We start from the raw sequence: 23255 nt of genomic DNA, 5'->3' as shown, positions 1-23255 counted from the left end.
AAAGGTTTGCAGAACAAAGACTCCATAAATTCTCTATCCCTTCCACGGTCAGGATACAACAAAAAGAACTCTGACGTCCTCTCCGAGACTGGGTGCCTCCAAAAGAGCAGCGACCTCTGCTGACCACGCCCACTACTCAGCAATAACCTGGGAAGTAAGTTCATGTTCAAACCACAGTCCAGCCAGAGAGAGAGAGAGAGAGAGAGCTGCTCTGAGACAATCAAGTACAAAATCTCCTTTTCCTATACCAAGCGCCTTTATGTTTTCTTCTTTCAGTCTGATATTTATTTACTGTTAACTGAATAAGATGCTTGGCAGCGTGTCAAATGGTTAAGCTGTTAATAAGATGCTTCGCAATGTGTGGACCTTTTGACATAGAAATTCTACTTACAGGAACTTATTCTAAGAAGATAATCATAGACATTTACAAAGATGAATAGATAACAAGGTTCAGTGCAGACTTGTTTGTAAAAGTAACAAATGGCAACCCAAATGTAATGAATGGAAAATTAAAGTATGGTTCAGCCACACACAAAAAATTGCTATGTAGCCATGAAGCCAGTGAAGCAGAGACTTTCCAACATGGAAAGATGCCCATGACATACTCATGAGTCAAAATAATCAGGTTACAGAGCACCAATAGAGAATGATCCTGTTTATACAAATTATTTTTATGTACACAGATATATATATATGAAAGAGATATATATATATATGTATTTTTTCATATATATATGAAAGATGTCAAAGTGCTTATCTTCTGGTGAGTAAAATCTGGGGTGATTTTTTTTTAATTTTTTTTTAATTTTTATTTATTTATGATAGTCACAGAGAGAGAGAGAGAGAGAGAGAGAGAGAGAGGCAGAGACACAGGCAGAGGGAGAAGCAGGCTCCATGCACCAGGAGCCCGACGTGGGATTCGATCCCGGGTCTCCAGGATCGCGCCCTGGGCCAAAGGCAGGCGCCAAACCGCTGCGCCACCCAGGGATCCCTGGGGTGATTTTTAATTTCATATATATATAGACTAATTTTTTAAAGTGTGGATTTTTATAATCACAGAAAAACAAGAGAGGATCTCTTATACATTCTCCATACACAGATGTTCTATATTACCTACTTATTATGGCACACTGAATTTCTCTACAAAATTCATTTTGAAGAAAAAGTTCAGCAGCTTTAAAATAAACACCTGAGGGGATCCCTGGGTGGCTTCAGCGGTTTAGCACCTGCCTTCGGCCCAGGACATGATCCTGGGGTCCCGGGATCGAGTTCCGGATCGGGCTCCCTGCATGGAGCCTGCTTCTCCCTCTGCCTGTGTCTCTGCCTCTCTCTCTTCCTCTGTCTCTCATGAATGAATAAATAAAATCTTTAAAAATAAAATGAAATAAAATAAACACCTGAAAGCCACTCTTTTAGATTAAATCTTGGGCAACTAACATTTTAGATACCTAAACAATGGCAAGAGTTTATGATACTTGAGATGTTCGGCATGAGGAACTAGCTGAACAATTTTACCATGAATAACTCCAGCAATCTATTCACTTTGAGATTCTGGGGCCTGGGGTGGGAGGCTGCTTTTCAAATATATTCCTCCTTTGCCCACGGAAAGTCCTTTCCAGCCCACTTCTGTTTGGCCCACATGAGTATCCTTCATCAGGTATGTCCTCCTCTGGATGCTTCTGCACACAGATAAGGTGCCTGCATCCACTAACTGCCAGAACCCCAGCAAGTATGCAACTGAGAGGCATCATCTAGACAGGACATTTTCAATAAAATTTAACTACTTCACCAGTGCACGGATCTATTCACCCTGACTCAGAAGGGGAGATTTAACTAGTGTTGGGTGCAATGCACCTCACCTCAAAGATATACTAGTTAAGTTTCACAATTCACTAAACATTTTTAAACAAGCAGTCTTTTGCAGAGTTTAAGCTAATGTATTTCCTACTCACTAGCCAAAAAGGAAAAAAAAAAAGAAGAGCATAAACTGTACACAACATAAACACACACATCTGTTCCAAACCCATTCTTTGTAAAACACTGCTACTCATTTTTACCCCAATTAAACAGAAACAATACTTCATATTGGTGTAACAAACAGCAATTTCCTATCCCATCTCATAACCTCTGGGCTGATTCCCCTAACACACTGTGAAACCTATGAAATCGGCCAGGCAAGCATTGTTACATATGAGGTCTGTTTACAAAACAATACGTTTCTAAAAACATCCACTCTCCTCTTAAGACATAGAGCTTAGTTAACTTTCTAAATATCCACTTAATGAAAAAACAGCAAAGGAAGAACAAAGGAATAAAGAAGACATGAGATATAAAAAACAAAAAAAGACAGCAGACATAAATCCAACCACATCAATAGTAACATCAAACGTGAATGGATTAAACAATCCCATCAAAAGGTTGAGTTTGTCAGACTAGATTTTAAAAACACTGTCTGCCGGAAACACGCTTTAGAGTCATAGAAACACACAGGTTGAAAAAGAAATTCCATGCAAACAGAAACTTAAAGAGCTGGAGTGGCTGTACTGGTGTGAGACTAATATCCTCTCCTTGATCCTGGGACTGGTTCTGCGCCACTGACCACTGAAGAGATTGCTCGGGGAATAAAAACTCGTTTAAATATACTCCTCTAAGATGCACAATTCTAAAAGTTAAACTCCCGTTGCAATTAATAAACGTTCTGAAGTCAAAAGTGCCTTGTGGTTCAGCTTTGCTGTGGAGTGCTCCCAGGGTGCCGGAGAGCAGGCTCAGCCAGTTTTGGGGCCTGTCACAGACATCACCAAGCACTTGGCACATCTAAAACTGAAGTCTGAGCTGCCATGGCACAAATGCCAAGGAGCACGAAGGGCTCCATGGGCACTGCCAGGAGAGGGGACCCTCAGGCAGAGGTGAGAGTGGTTTCCACAGGGCTTTCTTCCCCTTCTTACCCACAAGCAAGGCATAAAAGGCCTTCATGATTGGTGTCTGGTATTTCCCGCCCCCCTCAGCCTCCAGCAAGGGACGTGTCCCAGGGCATCAGTGCTGCTACTTCCCTCCCCCCACAAAGGCAAGGGCTCAGGCTGCAGAGCAGAGCAGAGCAAAGCAACTCCCCAGGGCCGCCTGCCTTGATGAGTGAATCTGGGTGGAAGCACTTCAGAGGCAGGTGGCTTGGCTTTCCGTAGAATGTTCTCACTCACTCATTCACTCACTCACAGACACCCACAGGGGACCGGCTGCAGTTTTTTCCAGCTGACTTCTCCCTGGCCCTCCTCATGGATTCCACTGGTATAATGGGAACCCAGATACCTCATTAAAAAAACACTAACGGAGAGAGTATTCTAGCAATGCACCAGTGAGAGGTGAGTCTGTCTATGAGGCCAGAGAGGATGTTTTAGTTTCTTTCTTATTCTTAATTAATGGTTGATGTTAGATTTATCTTATCCCACCCTCCCAGAGACTCAGGCTCCACTTGTAAGAGAAATCAGACAAATGGAGTCCAATAATGCATTAGTGTGCTGTGTGAAGCCTCTGGGAAGTGTGCACTCCCCGGAGGAGTTCATGTGCTGGTGAAGGCAGCCCACCTGGAACCCAGCACCCTGCCAGAACCTGCATCCCACACCTTCCCAACCGTGGTGGCACCCTCCGCATTCACCCTGCACATCTGTAGCTGGAGCCTGCACCCCCTGGTGCTTACCTTGCACATCTGTAGCTAGCCTGCACCCCTCCGGTGCTCTGCTCCCACATCTGTAGCTAGAGCCTGTACCCCCTGGTACTCTGTTCCCACGTCTGTAGCTGGAGCCTGCGCTCCCTGGTGCTCACCTCCCACATCTGTAGCTGGAGCCTGCACCTTTTGGTGCTCTGCTCTCATGTCTGTAGCTGGAACCTGCATCCCCCGGTGCTCTGCTCCCACATCTGTAGCTGGAGCCTGCACCCCCAGGGCTCACTTCCCACATCTGTAGCTGGAGCCTGCACCCCATGTGCTTCCACATCTGTAGCTGGAGCCTGCAACCCTGGGGCTCACCTCGCACATCTGTAGCTGGAAAAGCCGCCGCTCCTTTTCCATCTCTTCAGCAATTTCAGCCCCACTGATTTCGGTGCGAATCATGCCATGCAGCTTGGCATGCTCCTTCTTCTCCTTTTCAATTTTGGTTCTACAGGTGAAAAAACAAGGATAATTTGAAATGCCTCTTAGCACAGCACTCTGCACTGGACAGGCTTGCCGGGATGCCATTACCCAGCCTGCAACACAAATGTGCACAAGTCTTTTAGAAACGAGACAGCCTCTTAACTTACTGGAAAGGAACATGCATTTGATCCTAAGAATGTCAAATCTGACCCTTTTTGTTGAGTACTCGCTCAAAACATACTTCCTAAGCACCTCCTTTGTGCCATATCTGGGTCAGAAGAGGCAGAAAGCCTGCGCATGCCTCAGGTCTCCTTTAGGGCAGCGCTCTGTCCGTCTGTCTGGGTATCTGTCGCTGTGCCTGCTGAGCAGCACATGGGGCTGTGTGGTGGGACTCCCTCCCTCCTCCCATTTCTCCCCACTCCTCTCCACCCACCTCCTGAGCGAGGCCTTGCCAGGGCTCTGTCTTGACTAGGATAGTGTTCATCACTGCAGAAATCAACCTCGCATGTAAACGATTAAAGAGTTACTTTTAAAACTTATCTGAGAATTATTTGAAGCTCTTGCACTGTCAAATTCTGGCATTTTGTGAGTAATTCTGTCCCTACTCTATGTATGTCCTGATTTTACAGAATTTGATCTCATTCCCCCTTTGAGCCTTTTCCTTTCAGAACCAGCAGAGTCTCTCAGGCAATCTTCCTCAACCCCCCTTGTGGCCCAGGTTCTGTTACACACAGAAGTATCCCCTCTGAGGCACTCGAGGGTGGTGGCAACTGCAGCTGGGTGGAAAGTCACCCACTGGCCCTGGCTCAGTGACCCTCTCGCTAGCTGACTGGCAGCAAACCACCAAGTCCTGGCCTCCTGTCTATAAAGCAGGAGTGGCGATCCTTTCCCCAACGAGTGTCCTGTACTGGTATGCAGAGGACGGTGCTAAGGGTCAGAAACTTCTCTGGCTTGAACAGACCTTCAAGGCCATCTACCTCAACACTGTGATTATAGGTGAATGTATGCCATTAGTGAAAAATCCAGAATTTGGGGATCCAAGCAACTTCAAGTATGAAAATGTAAGATTTCCAGGAAGGGGAGAAATAGCAAAGGTTTGGTATTCCTTGGTTTGAGCTTTGTGATCCTTCACCCAAGGCTGGTTTTAAAAACAAAACACATACAAACACAAAAACCCCAGGTCTACTTAAATACTTGTAGTTACATCTGGAACTACTTTCTTCTTAACACCTCTCTCTGTAACAGATGGCTTCATGTTAAAGTTTCTATTTCCACTCAGAAAACTCTACATTGTTACCCGATGCACAGTAATTGCAAAGCAAACATGAGACATTTAAAAATATTTTCTGTCTCTCAAGTATTTACAGTAATTGAAACCACTATCCCCACAATCGCCAGCCCAATTCCATCGAGCTGAACCTTCCCATGCTGGGAAGGAGAGACTGATCTGAAATGTGCCGATGGCACAAACAGATGGACAGAGTGGTCATGTCTTCGGTGGAAACGGTGCACATCCAAGAACCAACCAACCCTTTCTTCTTGTTCTTATGGCAGATGAAGCGATCAAATAAGGCTAGAGTAGGGTGTTGCAACTATCTCTCTTTTCTCCCTCTTTCTAAACTGAGGGACTGGTGTTGCAGGGAAATTGAGACACAAAACTAAAAGCAGACAGCTCTTGCAAATCACCAGGAAGCTGGTTGCCAAAAACTGCATTGCCATCGTAAATGGTGACAAAACGGGGAAAGCATTTTTTTTAAAAAAAGAAACACCTCTGACACAACCTGGACTTCACATTATTCAATTAGCTTTCCTGAAAATAACTTTCTGTAACCATTATGACATCACAGAAAAGGGACCAGGAGAAACTCGTTGAAGAGGTCCCCCTGGCTTCGCTGAATTTAGACACCGAGTGTGAAAGCATTTGGCATCATAACGGACCACAGCAATACAGGTTTAAGTGAAGTCTCCCCTAGGTTAAGGTTTATTTAAAAAATACCTTTGAGCCATAAAAGCTCAATTTAAAATTAAGATCTCAAATTTCATACATTTTTTAAAAAATGGAAACACTCACATTTTTGTTTCATAGTCCTTCCAAGCTTTATCAAAAGGCTTTTTCAGATCCTGTAAACAGAGAGGCATAAATTAAACGGAACTAATATTAACTTCTGGGCAAGACAACTTATTTATTCCTGGACTGGTCCTGAAAGGAGCATTAATTTCTGTAATAAATGATGTATGCAATCCCATGAAAAATAAAGAACCTAGGGTACAGGCTTTTAATTAGATGAATAGCTTTGCCACACACACACAGAGGAAGCAGGGAATCCCGGCACGCTCACACTCCCCAGCTAGAGTGAGTATGAACTCAGGGCCAGATGAGTGTGACCAGATACCCCACCCAGAGAACCATTTAATCTCCAAGTGTTTTAGTACCTCTCTCTACAAAAAAATAGGGACACTGACTTTTTCAATGAATAGGAGATGTAAACCTGATTTGCGCCCCCAGAGCAATGACAGAAAGGCTGTTCACCTTCTCCTGAGGTCTCCTGATTCCACTCTTCTGTCTGGAACTTCGGACCTCATGTGCTTTCATAAAAGCTGGCTCAAAAGTATACTGAGCCACTGGAAATTTTATCAAATGGTTCCCACCTATTTGTGTTTCCTTTAACAGGGTTATTTTGTAAGAACCTCCTTTTTTAGGGGTCAGGAGGCCTATTTTTTATTCTTTGGCTCTTCACTGGCCCTATGACAAGGCCAAAGCCCGTAGCCCAGCATTGGAGGCCTTCCACAAACTAGCCCTTCCCACCCTGGAAGCCTTATCTCCTACTCCTGCACCTCCCTGGACTCAGGGCTCAAGCCTCAGGAGCAGTACCCTGTCACGCTCCCACCTACCTGGATGTGTATCCCTTTACCTCGTGTGCCCTGCCCTCCCATTTTGCTGGCTAACTGGGCTGACATGTGTTCTAGGACCGAGGTCCAGGATGACGAGGAATGTTCCTCAGTCTTGTAATAGCTCGCCAGTCCTGGCAAGCTCTGGGAAGTAAATACTGAAAGGTCTCTGCAGAGGTCGCTGAGATTGGCCAGCCTAGGCTTCCAGATGAGCCAGACGTGCCTGAGAATCATGTGCAAATCCAATCAGAGAATGTGATTTAAGAACTGGGGCACAATCATCTGTCTTTCAGATCACACATCTGTTTGGGCCAATGACGTGCAAAAGCGACTACTGCTCAGCATCTGGTACAGACACCACTCGAGCCGACTTCCTCACTCACGTGTTCATGAAACAAATCACAGCCTAGGCGTTTATTCTGAACAATGAACGTCCTTTGGAGGATGGAAAAATAAAGTCGGCTCAAGCCTTACTGGTGCGGATTTTCCTGCCAGAAAGCTACATCCTTGCAAGGACCCTTACAGCAACAGTCAGTGAGAACCACACTGGCCTGAGAACCAGACTTCCCCACATGGGCTTCCCCACTCAACCGACAGAGCCTGAAAACTGTTCACAGAAAACAGTTTCTTTCCCTTTCTGCCCTCCTCTCCTTCCCACATTTATGGCACCAGCTAGATGACCGGAAAGGCCATGGGACACCACCGGTATGCCTGAAAGGTGATGCCAAGGTAGCAAATCGAGGGAAACTGAAGCAGCAAAAAACCATCTTATCCAGTAAGAAGCTGGGTGTGTGCTGTGGCCTTGACAGGCCAGCAGGACTGCAATTCTACGTCCCCCAACGGCCGTCCCTGGAGAGTTGGTTCTTTGAGGGCGTACCCCTTTCACTCCTTTCAGGTCTCCCTTCAGCAGACTGTCCAAGGGGAAGGAGATGATGTTGTTCATATTCTGAATCTAAAAAGCAAACAAACAAAATTCTCATTCGATTTCCTTTTTAATCTCCAGTAAGGACAGCAAGATGTTAGAGAACAACTGGTATCAATTAACCTTCCCTAAAAAACCTGGCCTGCATGAGCATGTCAGCCTTCTTCATTCCAAAGCTCTTCGTGGTGGCTTTATCTTGCAAACAGAAACATAACTCATAGAAGTCTGTAACTGTCTATTCTTCACAACTGTGAAGCTGGTTGAAAAGATCGTCATTGTGATGAAGACAAATTATTTCAAAATAATGAGAGAACCACTCTAAAGATACTGGACTAGAATTCACAAACACACACTTCCTGCTCTCACTCACGGCTCTGTCCAATGGCTTGGGCTATGCTTCATTGATGTCTCAGGGCCCACAGATCCCAGTCTCCCCCAGAACTGACCCCCACAGGGGAACACAGAACAAAGAAGAGAACGAAGGGGGTCACTGTTTTGTGGATGCATATGAGTCAATGTTCAGAGACAGGAAGAGAAAGAGGTGTGGTGTATTGCACGTTGTTGCATGTGTGAGGTGTGGGGTATATGTGAGATTTGTGGTGTGTGTTGCACGTATTGGGCACATGAAGAGTGGGGTACATGTGGTACATGTGAAGTGTATGTGGGACATGTGGGGTGTGTGTGTATGTATGTGTGTGCATGTTGTGTGTATGAGGTGTGGGGGCATATGGGGGATATAATATGTGTGTGTGTTGCTGGAAAAGGAGAAAAATGAAAAAAGGACGGGGGGGGGTCTTGGGTACTCTATTCTTCTCTCTGAAGCAAGAAGACAAGGGATGGAGGCTGAGCAAGTTGTCACCATGGATCAGACAGACCAGAATCAAACCCAAGGCTGTCCCCACTGGCTTCCAATGTGGGTAAGCTAGGATAAAGCTTCAGCTGGGACCCTTCAGGCACAGCCCCCCATGTTCTGAAGCCTGCAGAGTCCCTCCCTGGCAATAAGCTAAAGCTCTATTGTCTCCTCTTCCCAGGCTCAGCCCACTGCCTTAAATCAACACAATTGCCAGTTGGCATTGCCAGGGTCTGGTGGCATGTATGTCACTTTGGGATATACACACCTAGATTGTGGCCTATAAAAGAAGACAGACAAGTAAGGACTTTGAAACCATGTGCATTTATTCTTACCACTGAGCAGAGGAAAATTTTAATCTTAGTAGAATTACACTGAATAGAAAGATCAACACCAGGTATAATTTTTAGGGCAATAGGGGATCTGATTTTCAAATACTATTCAGCATATGAAACCTCAAAATGGGAGGAAAAAATTTATCTGAAAAATACTGCAAGTGTGTAATGATGCCTGTGCCAAAGCACCAATCCTGCCAAAGAAATGATGGATTGATGACGGTCATTTCAGAAATGGCTTTTTTTGGGGTAACATTTGTCTGAGGCTCACACACCTCAACATGTGTCATGCACCTGGCAGGCATCTGAGGCACAATGTAATCAGCTAGGACTTGTGAGGATTCACCTTAAGCATTGGATTTTTAGACACTGAGAAGTGGAGTTTAAGGCGAGGTCTCAGGGCTGCCTGGAAGGAACAGTGACAAAGGTGGTGCTGGTGAATAGTCTCTGATGGCAGGCACACCTGGTTTCCACGGTAAACCGTGGCAGGAGTAAACCTGAGTGCAGAGCACAGGGCTGCTGCATGCCTGGCTCCTCCCACACCTCCACCCACTGGTAAGGATGCCTGCTGGCGACTGTGTGGACCCAAGCCAGCTGCCACCCCACACCCGCCCTGCTGCCTCTGGCAGGTCCCTCACACCGGGCTCCTCTCGGCTCCGCCTTGCAGACCAGCTGCTCATCCACAAGCTCCCCGCTGGCCATTCTTGCTGCCGTGTTCCTGGGTGGGTGTCTCTGCCCCTTTTCTGGACTGAGGCTCCTATGCTCCTGGCCTCCGGCCCCTGCTCTCTGCCCGACCCACCCCCATCCTCGGCAGTTGTCAGATTCATCTGATGTGGTGTCCCTGCCCTAGGGACCCTCCACGGTCTACCTCCTTCACCACTTTCCATCTTCGTATCCAGCCAAGTGGAAGTCTTTGCTCTTGTCTGCTTGTGCTCAATCTGTTCCACCCCGCTGAGTGTCCTCCCACACCTCCTCGTCCAAAGCCTTCTCATCCACCAGGCTTTCCCCACATGCTACCTTCTCCATTAGCACCTCCCAGCTGCCAGCAGGAAGTGATTCCTCCCTCCCAAGTCCTCTAATATTCTCTTTTTAACAAATTTCTTCAGGCCCTTGACAGGTCCTACACTGCTTCATCTCATCAGTCTCGCACTGTACACCCTGAAGGACAGTTTTAAGTATACTTCATTTTATATGCCCCGTGGCACCTAGCACAGGGCTTGGCCCAGAGCAGATGCCTGAGAAACACTGAGTAAATCAATATACTGAAGTATTTTCCTGATCATCTAATGCATAAGAGACAGACCCTTGAGATACATTAATACCCTTAAACCGAACATCATATGGCAAATATGTATGTGAATTCGTTAATCCATTCATCATGTATTTATTGAGCATGTATTTTGTAGACACCAACTAGCTGGCTACAAAATAAAACACAGTGCTTGCCAGCCAGGCAGGCTACCCTGGGCTTGGAAAGGAGGGGACTGTCCCAGTTACTGAGCCTTGAGACATTGCTCATTCAGCCTCACGATCACAAAGAGCCATGGCTAAGACTCAGAGGCACTGATCAATTTGGTCCTAAACACTGCCGAAAGGGGAGCCAACACAGCACCATCTTGGATAAGGCAAGTACAAGAAAGAGGCAGCAAAAACGGTCTGAGGAGGAGCATTAAAACTGCCCAGGGTGGCAGGTTGAGCCGGCACCAGCACAACCCAATTATACAGTGGGCTGGAAGGGGAGAAAAAAGACCAAGGTGCTTACAGATTAAAAATCTTATTATTAGGGCAGCCCCAGTGGCGCAGCAGTTTAGCGCCGCCTGCAGCCTAGAGTGTGATCCTGGAGACCCTGGATGAGTCCCATGTCAGGCTCTTTGCATGGTGCCTGCTTCTCCCTCTGCCTGTGTCTCTGCCTCTCTCTCTTTTTCTGTGTGTCTCTATGAATAAAAATAAAAATCTTATTATTAGAAAGAAGTCTAGTGGGTTTGTTACAAGAGGCATGTGTAGGTATGAGTGCATGCACTGATGAATGAGGAGAACAGAATTCTTTACAGCACGGGGAAAGAACACAAAATTTGGCTGATAAATCTATTTTAAGACTATTTGTTATTTAATTCAAACAAGAGTGTAGGTACTGATAGACAGGTGTTAGGTCCAGAAGAGGTAAACTAAGCTTTGGTATCTAGAGTGAAACAGTAAAGTTGAGGAGTGAAAATCGATGGCTATACAACCAATTGGCTTTGCTTTCATTCTCTCTCTCTCTCTCTCTCTCTCTCTCTTTTTTAAAGATTTTTAATTTATTCATGAGAGACAGGCAGAGGGAGAAGCAGGTTCCTCACAGGGAGCCCAATGTGGGACTTGATCTTGGGACTCTGGGATCACGCCCTGAGCCAAAGGCAGACACCAAACTGCTAAGCCACCCAGGCGTCCCTGCTTTCATTCTCAATGCCATGGATGGGGCTCACAGCCTTGCAGTGACCAGGACGTCACACAGCCACTATAGCTGCCAAGGAGATGCACAGGGTCCTTAGGGAATGTCAGGAGATAAAGCTGAAGAGGCACAGAGGGTTACAAAGATGGATTAGATAGAACTGCGGTCCCCAGGAACTCACCATCTAATAGGAAAGATAAAGCCCATAATTAAGTAAGCAACCTGCCCTGTGAAAACTCTGAAGAGCCATAAATAAAGCACCATGGAACTTCTAAGAAAAGAAACTTACTTTTAGTCTGGACACCAGGGAAATCTTTGCTGACTGGGAGTTATGTGAGATAGACCTTTAAAAAAGAGGGAGAATTTTGTCTTGCAAGATGGGGTGGAGGGTCTCCCGGGCAAAAGGAGCAGGGTGAAGAAGCAGCCAAAGGTACATGTTAGCCATGTGAGCACAGGGGCAGGGAAGACAATGCTGAGAAGGAAGTCCAGATGCCAGATGGACCCAGGGGGTTCTGGCTTTCATTCCAGTGGATTTTTTTTTTCTGGAGTTATTCAAATGATCTAAAATAAGAAACCATTACTTCTCTAATCAGAAAATAATTAGCTGAATTATTACAAGAGAGACTAAGTGGTTGCCTGGAGCTGGGGGTTAACTGAAAGAGGACACGAGGGACCTTCCTGGGGGGAGAAATGGTCTCTAGGCTGATGTATGGTCATGGCTTCACCATGAGTTCCTAGAAATCACTGACTTGTATACTTGAATGGGTAAAATTTATGACATGTAAAATATACCTCAATAAGGCTGGTTTTTTAAAAAAAGAAATCTATAATTATAAACAGAATCCTCATCAATGAATTCATTAACCCAGCTTCGTACTACAGGACAGTAGCCTCTGGATTTATATGCTCCACGTATATAAACTGCACAGCCCAGAAGCATTCTGACTCAGGGTGAGCATCCCAGAAAATGTCTGCTTTCCTTTCCACCTGGCTGGGAGAACGCATACGCTGGAGCCCAGATGCTCTGTGTTGGCAAGAGTGCCCTGAAGCACAAAGGCTGGGCTCTGAATCTTTCTCTGACTCTGTGTGCTTGGGGCAGCCCCACAGCCTTGAATGCACCATCTTCTGTTCTGGCGGACAGCAGTGAAAACCACAGCCAAAGACTAGTGCACATCCTTGTGCTCAGCAGCCCCTGCCTCAATTCATGAGTAATGAAATCTTTATGACCTAAGGGAATAATTAAGTTATCCCTGGGTAATCCAGCCAGAATATTCCCTTAGTGCCAAGGAAGCACTGGGCTTTCTCCTATGTTCTTACTTTTAACACATATATTTATACAAAATGGCTTTCTGAATCACCAAGCATGATCCAAATATAAGTCATTAAGCTCAATCACTGCTATTAACTATGGATCTAATACCAATAGCAAATAGGTAAATCTTCTTTTTTCTTAATTACAGTTTTTATTTAAGTAATCTCTATGCCCAACTTGGGGCTCGAACTCATAACCCTGAGACCAAGAGTCACATGCTCTTCTGACTGAACCAGCCAGGTGACCCACAAATAAGCAATCTTTGAAGTAAAAATCCCCCATTCTCTCTTCCTGTCTTCACTTTTTCTGGATTCACTTGGATACGTGTGACAAGATGAGTCAGTAAGTAGTCAAAGGTCTGCAATCTCACAAGGAGAAATAAAATGATTCAATTGGTGGGGCAGAGAGGCTGGCAGAAATCAAGAAGAACCTCAGTATGCTACTGCCACTGTTCACCATTCGTGAACCAAAATGGGCAAGATTAGTGGGGGCTGGGGGAGACAGAGCCAGCCAACAGCCATCTTTCCATGCTATTCTTCCTAATTTTGGGGTGGGGGTATTAAAAATTCCTTGACTCTAGCTTTGTCACTTCCATACTCAGTAAAATCTTTCCACTTTCCCTCCTATGTTTCCTCAGCCCACAGGGGCACCATCTCGCCTGCTCCTTTAGCTCGCATCACTAGTGACCACCTGTTGCTAATCCAGCCAAAGCTCCACCTTGGTCCCATAAATAAAGCACCATGGAACTTCTAAGAAAAGAAACTTACTTTTAGTCTGGACACCAGGGAAATCTTTGCTGATTGGGGGTTATGTGAGATAGACCTTTAAGAAAGAGGGAGAATTTTGTATTGCAAGATGGGGTGGAGGGTCTCCCTGGCAAAAGGAGCAGGGTGGAGAAGTGTACAACATGTCCTGGGACCTCGGTGCTGCCTCCATAACTCAGGCAATGACCAAAATGGCTTTGCCAGGTGATCTTGCTAAAGGGTATCCATCTAGAAGCCTGAACCTAGACAGGAAACTCTTATCACAGCTATTTTTAAGAAGCAGCACGAAAAGAGAGAATCACAACAGAGGAAGTCACTGGGCAGACTTCCTACCTCCAGGCCTGTGAATCTAGTAAGCCCAGGTGTTCCCAGGGCTCCCCTCCAAAATCCCTAATAGAGTCAAACTCTCTTTGGGGATAATCAGGTTGTCTCTAAAAGGCCAATGTATTGCTATATAAAACATGGCTAAGGAATCTCACCTGAGACTGATCTGTGTCATGTAAGTTTATTTTCATCTGCTTTGTTCATGAGAAGCCTGAGAAGCAGACAACACTTTGAGATCTGTGGAGTGTTTCTTTTCTTTCTAACATGAGCAAATGCTGCCCAATCACAGAGTTACACAAGTAAAAGTGAGGCTTCAAAGAAAGGCAAACCACAAGGAGGCCCAGCTCCTCCTTGTCAGGGTGGAGGGATGCAAAAAGACTTCAGACCTCATTGCTTCAGTTAAGGGCATAATTCTCAGCGAGGTTTCAGTATTACTAAGGATAAGTATGTAAGAAACAGTCATCACCTGCTGGAAGCTTTAAGTTATTTCGAGGAGCCAGAGCCTAAGGCCCAGTAGGGCGTGTGGGTTGCTAAGTGTGTTATAGTAGCAGGTAAGGCTATACACCTGTGCTGTCCAATGTGCTAGGTTCTAGCTACACGTATATACTCATCACATTGAAATTAACTGAAATTAAATCAAGTTAAAGACCAAGTTCCTTAGTTGCACTAGCCCTATTTCAAGTGTCCAACAGCTACATGTGGCTGATGGCTTATTATACTGAAGCAGGTATCAACATTTCCATCAATGCAAAAGTTCTACTGAACATCAATGCTTTAAACCAATAGCTTAAAAAAAACTTAAGCACCTTTATTAAGGTATAATTGACATATAGTAAGCTACACACACTTTAAAGTGTACCTAACTCTGGGAAACGAACTAGGGGTGGTGGAAGGGGAGGTGGGCGGGGGGTGGGGGTGACTGGGTGACGGGCACTGAGGTGAGCACTTGACGGGATGAGCACTGGGTGTTATTCTATATGTTGGCAAATTGAACACCAATAAAAAATAAATTTATAAAAAAAATAAAGTGTACAATTTGGTAAGTTACGACACATATACACACACTCGTTAAACCAGTACCAAAATCCTGATAGTGAACATATATATATCCATCCCCCAAAAAATTTCTTTGTGCTCCTCTTACAATCCCCATCTCCCAGTTCCTCAGTCCCTGGGCAGCCACTGATTCTAATTTTGTCAGCAAAGAATAGTTTGCATTTCCCAGAACTGTATGTATATGGAATCATGGGGCATGCACTCCTTTCCGTGGCATCGTATCTGGTTTGAGAGTGAGCACTCCTTACTTGGAGAGGCGTCCATGCTGGTGCATCAACAGTCCACTCTTGTTTCTTGCTGAGCACTGTTCCACAGTCTGGCCAGACTACAATCAGCTTATCCTGACACCTGCTCACAGACTTCTGAGTTATTTCCAGTTTGGGGGCTACTATAAATCTTACAAAGAAAGGTGCTAGGATGATTCATGGCATGGGACTCTCAAATAGTGGTTGGAAGGCCTTTTCAAGAGGAGACATTTGAGCAGAGTAGAAGTGAGGCACAGAGCCACAGGAGAATCTGGCGGAAGAGTGTTCCCAGCAGAAGGAATTCCTAACATGAAGGCTCTGAGGCAGCAGTGTGCCTGGTGGATTCAAAGAAGTTTTCTATGTGCTTTCCAAAGACTGCTTATCTGAAAGAATGGGCACCCAGGCCAAAAGTTTTTTGGAGAAGCAGAAGGTATTAGATAAAATGGTCTAAATCCCAAAATGGCGGTGGGCTATTTGGTTTCATTCAACCCTAATAACTATTCTGAGAAGTAGGCAGTTATCCCCATTATACAGACATTCAAAGCAAGAGAGAGCTAAGTCACCCACTTGGCCACCAAATCCCATTAGAAGCAGCAGAGCCGAAGGGAGAGGCTGAAGCCAGGGCTTGTCCTATCATTTTGCTGCCAGAGACGGACTCTCACACACACCCCGAGACCAGGCAGGAGGAGCTGGGAGGCAGAACACAGGCTTCCCTCTGAGGGGCCACTGATGTCACAGTTCCCTTCTAGTCCCTTGTTGAGCAAGCAGTTGGTCAGGAGAGCCACCCAGGTCACTGAGGCTTTCAGGGTCTGTGAAGAGGCTCTGCTGGCTGGGGTTGACAGCCTGCACTGGCCCGCTGCACTCTCAGGCCAGCTTTGCTGGCAGCACAGCCACTCCGCTGGTTTGTTTAATTAAAAAAGGCGGGGGCGGGGGGTGGGGGGGAGAAGCCCATGCCGATCTTGAGTTAAGTTTAACACAAACTGAAAGATCCAAACCAGCCAACTGCCAAAAACACACTGGCAACTTTCACACCAGAAACACGATGGGATGTAGCTGGCCTGGTTTCTGCCTTACACACCGCGTCTCTGCCACTCATACTGCTTTGATCTGTCAGGTTCTAAGTGGAGAGGAAATAGTGACCCTTTGCCCCTCTTTTCCATCAGAGGCCAGGTGTTGAAATTACACACTACAGCCTCCCTGCAGCCATGCTGGAAACCCACAGACAGCCCCCTCTGAGGCCTAGGGGCAGCCACAGAAGAACCCAGGTTCCACAACTTCTCCGAAGCCCACATGATGTGAAAATTAAGCCACTAACCAAAAATGAAAGCACCTTTTCAAACTTCTTACTTCCTAGAATCCAAGGCTGGGAGATACTTGCTGGCCGCAGCATCACTGTCTTCATCTCTGGTGCAGTAAGCCTTGGAGGCACCTCACCAGCCTGTCCTCTACAGTAGCTGGCTCCTAACCAGTGAGGTCAGCATCATGAGGAAACTTCTTAGAGATGCACATGGTTAGACCCCTGCGAATGGGCCCAAATAAGTGTTCTAACAACATTCTACGCATAGTGTGGCACCAAAGTTTGAAAACCACCATTCAGCAGGTGCAGTGTGGGGTTGTGATTTTTATTCTGATGAGTTCCAGGTGATGCCAGTGCTGCTGCTGCTGTCCAGGGACTACACTGTGAGAACCTCTGCTTTAGATCAATGCTTCTCAAACCCTATGTGCCTACTCATCTCCTGGGGAATCTTATGAAAATGAAGATTCTGGTTCAGTAGGTATAGGGGAGAAGGGCCTGGGAGTCTGCATCTCTAAGATGCCCCACGTGATTCCACTTGAATGCAAGACTGGGGCTTCTAGGGGCATGGGTGAAACAACATATAAATGCTCTGTGAACTGAGTCTGGGATAGGCAAGCATTGACATGGTTTACCGAGTTTTAGATTTTAAGGAATGACTGAGTGAGCTGAAAATTCCCAAAGAAGGGGAGTATAGGTCACCTGGGTGGCTCAGTGGTTAAGTGTCTGCCTTTGGCTCAGGTCATGATCCTGGGGTACCTGGGACTGAATTCCACATCGGGCTTCCCACAGGGAACCATGCATCTCCCTCTGCCTATGTCTCTGCCTCTCTCTGTGTGTCACTCATGAATAAATAAACCAAATCTTTAAGAAAAAAGAAGAAAAGGGGAGTGCACATGAAGAAGCTAGGACCTTGAATTTATCAACTCACTGTCGCCTCCCCACAGAGGGGCAGGGGCCAGACTCCTGGTCAAGCACCTCACTAACAGGAGGAGACACCAGAAGCACTGCTGACAGTTTGCAGACCCCCTTCTGTAGCATCAACCTCTTCCAGCCACCAGCTCCATCCCTTTGTCACTTTCTCCTTTCCTTATCAACCTCCCCTAGAGCAGCAAACACCTGCTGTTTCCGCCTTGTGCTACTGCAACTTGTCCTCTGCTTTTACACACTCAGGAGAAAGGTTCCTGTGGCCTCTTGATCTCCGAGGCCACTCATCAGGGCTCCTCCTCCTGCTCGTTTGCTGCTAGGTCCAGCTGACTCCCTTCTGCCTTCACTCACATCTTCTACTCCTATCTGTCCACAGGTTATCTCACAGATTTCACAAAAGCTTTTTTTTTTTTTAAAGTTCAAAGTTCCCTATAACATGGTGGCTGTCCCTTAAATAGCCAACTACTTGAGGAAACGCAGGATGGTGGGAGAGAACAAAGAGAAACCTTGTTTTGAGTTCACTAATGCTCTCTAATGATTATTCTGTAACAGTGCATCCTCCATCTGACAAGTCATTACAGATATGTGCAAGGCATGTGTTCATAAACCTTGCCATCATGCTCATTTGCAGATGGCCCTGGGGACACCTTGTGAAGCCCCACAAGACTCCCTGGACCCACCTCCACCCCAGGGACCCAGGGACCCAAGGTGGGGTCATATCCCCAGGGCTTTGTGGCATTTGCACAGTGGCCATCGGAGCACACATTGCTTCTAACAAAAGCATCTGTGTGTCCCCGGCCAGATGGCAGTGCTCACTGCCTAGACAGCGCCAGAGCGCGCCCTCACCCAGCGGGCCATCATCACCCCCCCCCCCCAGTTAAGCTCTCCTCCCTCTCGAGGCCTTGTTCCCACCCTGAGCTTCTCCCACTTTCTCTCACTTCTACAGGTCATTGGTAGCACTGCCATTCCAAAAAAGAAAAGAAACAGAATCAAAGTACATTTACACATATCAGGTGTCTGTGCTACAAACAAGACAGAGACTCTGACATTTTTACTGCTTTTGTTCTTCTGGTCAAGCTAAGGATGTGCTTTCATTTGAGAGCATAGGGAGCAGCTTGCAAGTCTAAGAGAATTTCCAACTGCATATGAGGCCAGTTAAGAAGTCAGTGCAAAGGTTTCTAGGCATCCAAAGTAACAGTCAGTAGGCCTACCCACAGACTCCATCACCCTACAGCTCTAGCTCTCCAGCCCTTCACACTCAAAGCTTAGAGATTTTTACTGTGCATACAAGCCTAGGAGCCAAGTCATCCTGAGTGTCAGCTCCCAGCACTGTGGAACAAGAAACAGTGGGGGCAGATACCACAGCGGTCAGAAACCAGTGATCAGCAGGGCAAAGTGCGTCAGGATACTAAAGTGTCGGAAATGGAAAGTAGGTGGTCTGGCATCAATCTCAGGGCAGAAATCCCCATATACCAAAGAAGATATGATACAGTGGGGGAGGGGTTACTTCAAATTTCAGTGTAGTTCATTTACACCCAGAAAAACGGTAAGTCTTCCTCCCAAAAAGAGGAAATTATGGTCCCCCTGAATGTAAGACATTTTAATATATAAGACATTTTCAATAAGTGAAGTTGAACGAGAAGAAGTATGTGGGGCATGTGGGTGCCTACTTGTTAAGAGTCTGCTTTCAGCTCAGGTCATGATCTCAGGGTCCTGGGATAAAGCCCTGGTAGGGCTCCCTGCTTAGTGGGGAGTTTGTTTCTCCCTCTCCCCCTGTTCATGTTCTCTCTCACTCAAATGAATAAATTTAAAAATCTTAAAGAGAGAGAGAAAGAGTAAAGTTTGAGGGTGAAGACCCCTGGCAGGAAGCTCTCCATACTTTAAGCAATGAGATATTCTCTGTTTATCTACAAAATGAGCTCACAGTGACCAGAACATGGAGGATATGACAGGAGAACCTGGCTGGGCTACTACCCACACAGCAGGATGGGACACCTTTCCTCCAGGCTCTGCCCACCTCACATGAACGAGGCCACAGGCTACCACATACCCCCAACAGAACCTCACCAGTGCTTTACTCTGCTGCTAGAATACCTTGTAACGCCAATCATTTGTGTACAATAAATTCATGACTCAAGTGCATGATGGTCGGTAGAACTTTCAAATTCCTCTTTCGATGCAAGTGAAGTGAGATTTCCTCAGCTGCAGGGCCACCCCCAGATCTCACATCGGAACTCCATCCTTTCCTGGGCATCTGTTGGCCCTGCTTCCAATTGGGGCAGCCCTGCAGACAGGGAGCACAAATATCACCTCCAATTCTCTGGAACCAGAGACACAGGGCTGTTTATCTGGGAGTGACCTTTCGGCAGTATGTCCTCTAATGCAGCCATTTGTTAAAAAGCTACCTCTTAGCACAGAAGTGGTCCCTGGAAAATCTTTCCAGGATTCTCACATCCATCTGGTAAGAGGAAAAGAACTTAAGAAACTGGGCTGACTTTATAACCAGTTTAATTTCACACATGTTACATTTCTGGAGCTGTCTTGTTTTTCCCTTTATCCTGCATAACTGCAGAGAAAATTCATAGGCTCTCTGAAGGTGAGAATCTCACCCATTAGTAACAAAATCTCACTTTATATTAAGTTGGCCTTTCTCTGGAGAGGTTCCAAAGGCTTTCTAAACATCCTCTCACGCCACAAATCAGGTAGGTAGCAATTCTTCTTTCTGGACAAGGGGAGAATTGACAATCTTAGCCACCCAAAACAGAAATGTTTTTAAGTGCCTGAGAAAAAGTAAAAGCAAGGCTTTAAAAATAAGAGATAGGATAGATGTGACCAAAAATAGGACTAAGAATGGTATACAAAATACCAAAAAAGGAGAATTCTCCTGTAATCGGCTCACTCTCAGCAACAGCTCCTTAGAGGCGGTCACTCAGTGGTCTGGTGGCTGGGCAGCTGTGCCACCAACACTGGCCCAGAAAAGTAGGCCTGGTAAATCTAATTTTGGCACAAAAAAGAGATTTTCCCCCTCACTCTGATCTTTGCCAGAGGCAGGGTCAACAGCCCTAACTCCATAAAGCAAAAGCTGAAACCAAAGGAAGGTCCACAGACTCAAAGCTACTACTGCCAGGACTTCAGTCAATGTCTTGTCGTGACACCAGGATGTCACCCATGTGCTGGGTTGCAATTTTCAAAGAACCCTCCCCACTTGCTGCTTTCCTCTTGCTGAGCAGGCCTGGTTTTCCCACCATGAGGGAAACCGAGGCCCCGTTGCTGCCTCGTGGTCACTGCAGCTCAGCGTGGCCTGTGTTTCTTTTTACGCTTTCCCCACGTTGCCATCTCTCCTGTTCAGCCTTTCTCCTTCCAGAAGAGAAACCTTAATTTCTTTAAATGCCACAGTGGACACAGTATGGATCCAAAGTTCTGAGAGCTGGATTTGAATCACAACTCTGTTGCTCACTCAGTACGGACCTGGTGAGTCACTTATCAAGTATGTGCCCCCGTCATATGAAGGTAACTTGAGCTGTCCTGCACAGTGGTCAGGAGGACTGAACAAGTGTCCCCTCATGCCTCACCCGGGGCCTAGTGCACCATGGGTGCTCAGCAACGATGGCCACCGATGGTTCACTCACCGCGGCAAGGCAGGTAGCTACTGGGCCTTGGTGGGATTCCCGAAGTGCTCAAAGTGGCAATGCCATGGAGTGGTAGGCAAAGCAGCAGTCACAAGGTCCAGACCCACCCTGCCTTCAGTTGTGCATAAAATCAAGAAAAGAAGGGGGGGGTTCTGTTTAATTGTTTAGTTGCTCCTGCTGATAACCAGGTACAAGCTGGCTTACTGGGGATCCACTGTGTGGAGTACTAGAGGGGGCCTTTCTACACCTGCAGGCATATGGGCCCATGTCCCAAGGGCAAGCTCTTTAAAAACCCCAGAGCCTCCTCAATTATATAATCTACGAAGCAAGGAGAATGCAGACTCCCTCCGGGGGAGATTAAGTAAATTCAGATGTGTACAACAGTGGGCTCCAGTCTATACACACACCCAGGTGTGGCACTATTACCTCCATTTCAGAGCTGAGAAAAGCTAGATCTGGGGAGGAGTTGAAGATAAGAGTAGCTGCCTGTGGGTGGTGGGCGGCGGGGAGGCCCCTGCCTGGGGCCCTGCCTGCTATTCCCTTTGCCACCCTCCCGGGATCCCTCCTGCTACATCCTGTTTCAGGACTGACTCACGCATTCAGATGACTCACACGTCTTGCTTGTTCTTGGCTTCCCTCTTCATCTTGCTCAAGCACATCCTTTAGGAGTTTCAGAGAAATGATGCATGGGAGCTAAACTTTTTGAGCCTTGAATGTCTGAAAATCTCTCTAATTCTACTCTCAGGCTCGGCTGGTTAGAATTCCAGGTTGGAATTCTGTTCCTCAGGATTTCAGGGGCCTGGCTCCATGCCTTCAAGTTTCCAGGGTTACTGCTGAGATGTCCAGTACAGCCAATTCTCAGTCTGCCCTGTGCCTTCTGAAAGGGCAAAGACTGTTCGCGATTTCACATGGAGATGCCTGGGGGCCTCTCCTCTCCCTGCTCTGGGCTCCGACCAGCCTTCACTTGGGAGACACGAGTGGCTGGTGTCAGGGACGGTCCTGTGCTCACAACACCCTCCTGGCCTCTGCTCCCTCTGAAGCACCTGTCCACCGAATGATGGGCCTTGAGGATTAATCCTCATCCATTTTATCTATTTTCCACTCTTGTTTTGCTTTATTTTTGACCTATTTTCTGAGGAATTTCTATTCCAATCTCGTCACTGGATTTTGCTTTGATATTGTCTTATTACATTAATTGCCTCTCCTATTTCTTTAACCATAAACTGCATCCCTACTCCTTTCCTCTGATACAATGTCTACTCCGATCTCTCTGAAGAATTACATGTAGATTCCTTCAAGTTTTCTTCTGTGCCTCTGAGTCCTTCCCTCTGCTGATTTTGGTCTCTTTCACCCTGGAGGCTCATTCATACTTAGGAGACAAGAGCCCAAAGCCGGGAAGGGGCTGACCCCTGGAGGGCCTGGAAGAGTGGGCTGCACACTGACAAGGTCCCAAGAAGATCCCCACAGGTCTTCCCTGGGGTCATTCAGTTTTTCCAGTTCAAACAAAACATTCTAATCCGACTCAGTGGTGAGAACCTACTAAGTGTGTCTGCCAGGGTCCAGGGAGCAGGGTGACGGGGGGGGGGGGCGGCGGTTAGGGATCCCCAGTCACGGCACTCACTGCCAGCCTGTTTGGAGCAGGAAGAAATGGGTGACAAACTTTATAAAAGCCCCAAGAGACTGCAAATGAGCCTGAGTAAAAAACTTCAGCACAATAATAGCAACTGAAATCTTTTATGAGTGGAGACGGGGAGAGAGACCCAGAGCCTTAAGGATCTGGTTCTTTCCCTTCCCCGTTATTAACTTATACACAATGTTCCCTTCTTTCTGCCCCACCAAGGCCAGACATACAAACCCGCCATCACCACCATTTGAAGAACGATGAGCTACTTTTTCACTTGTTATTTGCTTGCTGACAGGAGAAATGAGAATGGCGCTGCTGTTTGCGACCTTAACCTGCTCTGGTCACCCATGACCTTTAGAAGCTGGGAGAGAAAAACAGGAAAGGGACGCTGGGGCCATCGCAGTGTACATGGCCCTTGTGGAAGAAGCCAGGCGCAGCAGGGTCATGAACACCCTCTCAGGCTGCCCACTTGTTCAGAATTCTGTTCCCACAACGAGGAAGGCACAGAGCTGCCAAGCTCAAGAAAGAAGCCC

General features: G+C 46.6%; 1 protein-coding gene across 6 annotated transcripts in view; it reads right to left on the bottom strand.

The window, feature by feature from the left end:
- The window catches only part of ASAP2 (ArfGAP with SH3 domain, ankyrin repeat and PH domain 2), a 173025-nt gene that overhangs the window by 68531 nt on the left and 81239 nt on the right, over window positions 1–23255 (bottom strand). For all 6 annotated transcript variants that reach the window (XM_055326998.1, XM_055326999.1, XM_055327001.1 and 3 more), the window contains 3 exons: window positions 7890–7964; window positions 6195–6244; window positions 4019–4148 (listed from right to left, as the gene is read on the bottom strand). In XM_055326998.1, the coding sequence (XP_055182973.1) occupies window positions 4019–4148; window positions 6195–6244; window positions 7890–7964 (255 nt within the window). The remainder of the gene's footprint in view (window positions 1–4018; window positions 4149–6194; window positions 6245–7889; window positions 7965–23255) is intronic.

This window comes from Nyctereutes procyonoides, unplaced genomic scaffold (genome assembly GCF_905146905.1).
Source record: "Nyctereutes procyonoides isolate TBG_1078 unplaced genomic scaffold, NYPRO_anot_genome, whole genome shotgun sequence".
In the NCBI taxonomy this organism is placed as follows: Eukaryota; Metazoa; Chordata; class Mammalia; order Carnivora; family Canidae; genus Nyctereutes; species Nyctereutes procyonoides.
Note: the sequence above shows the minus strand (reverse complement) of the source record. Positions and strands in the feature narration are given on the sequence as shown.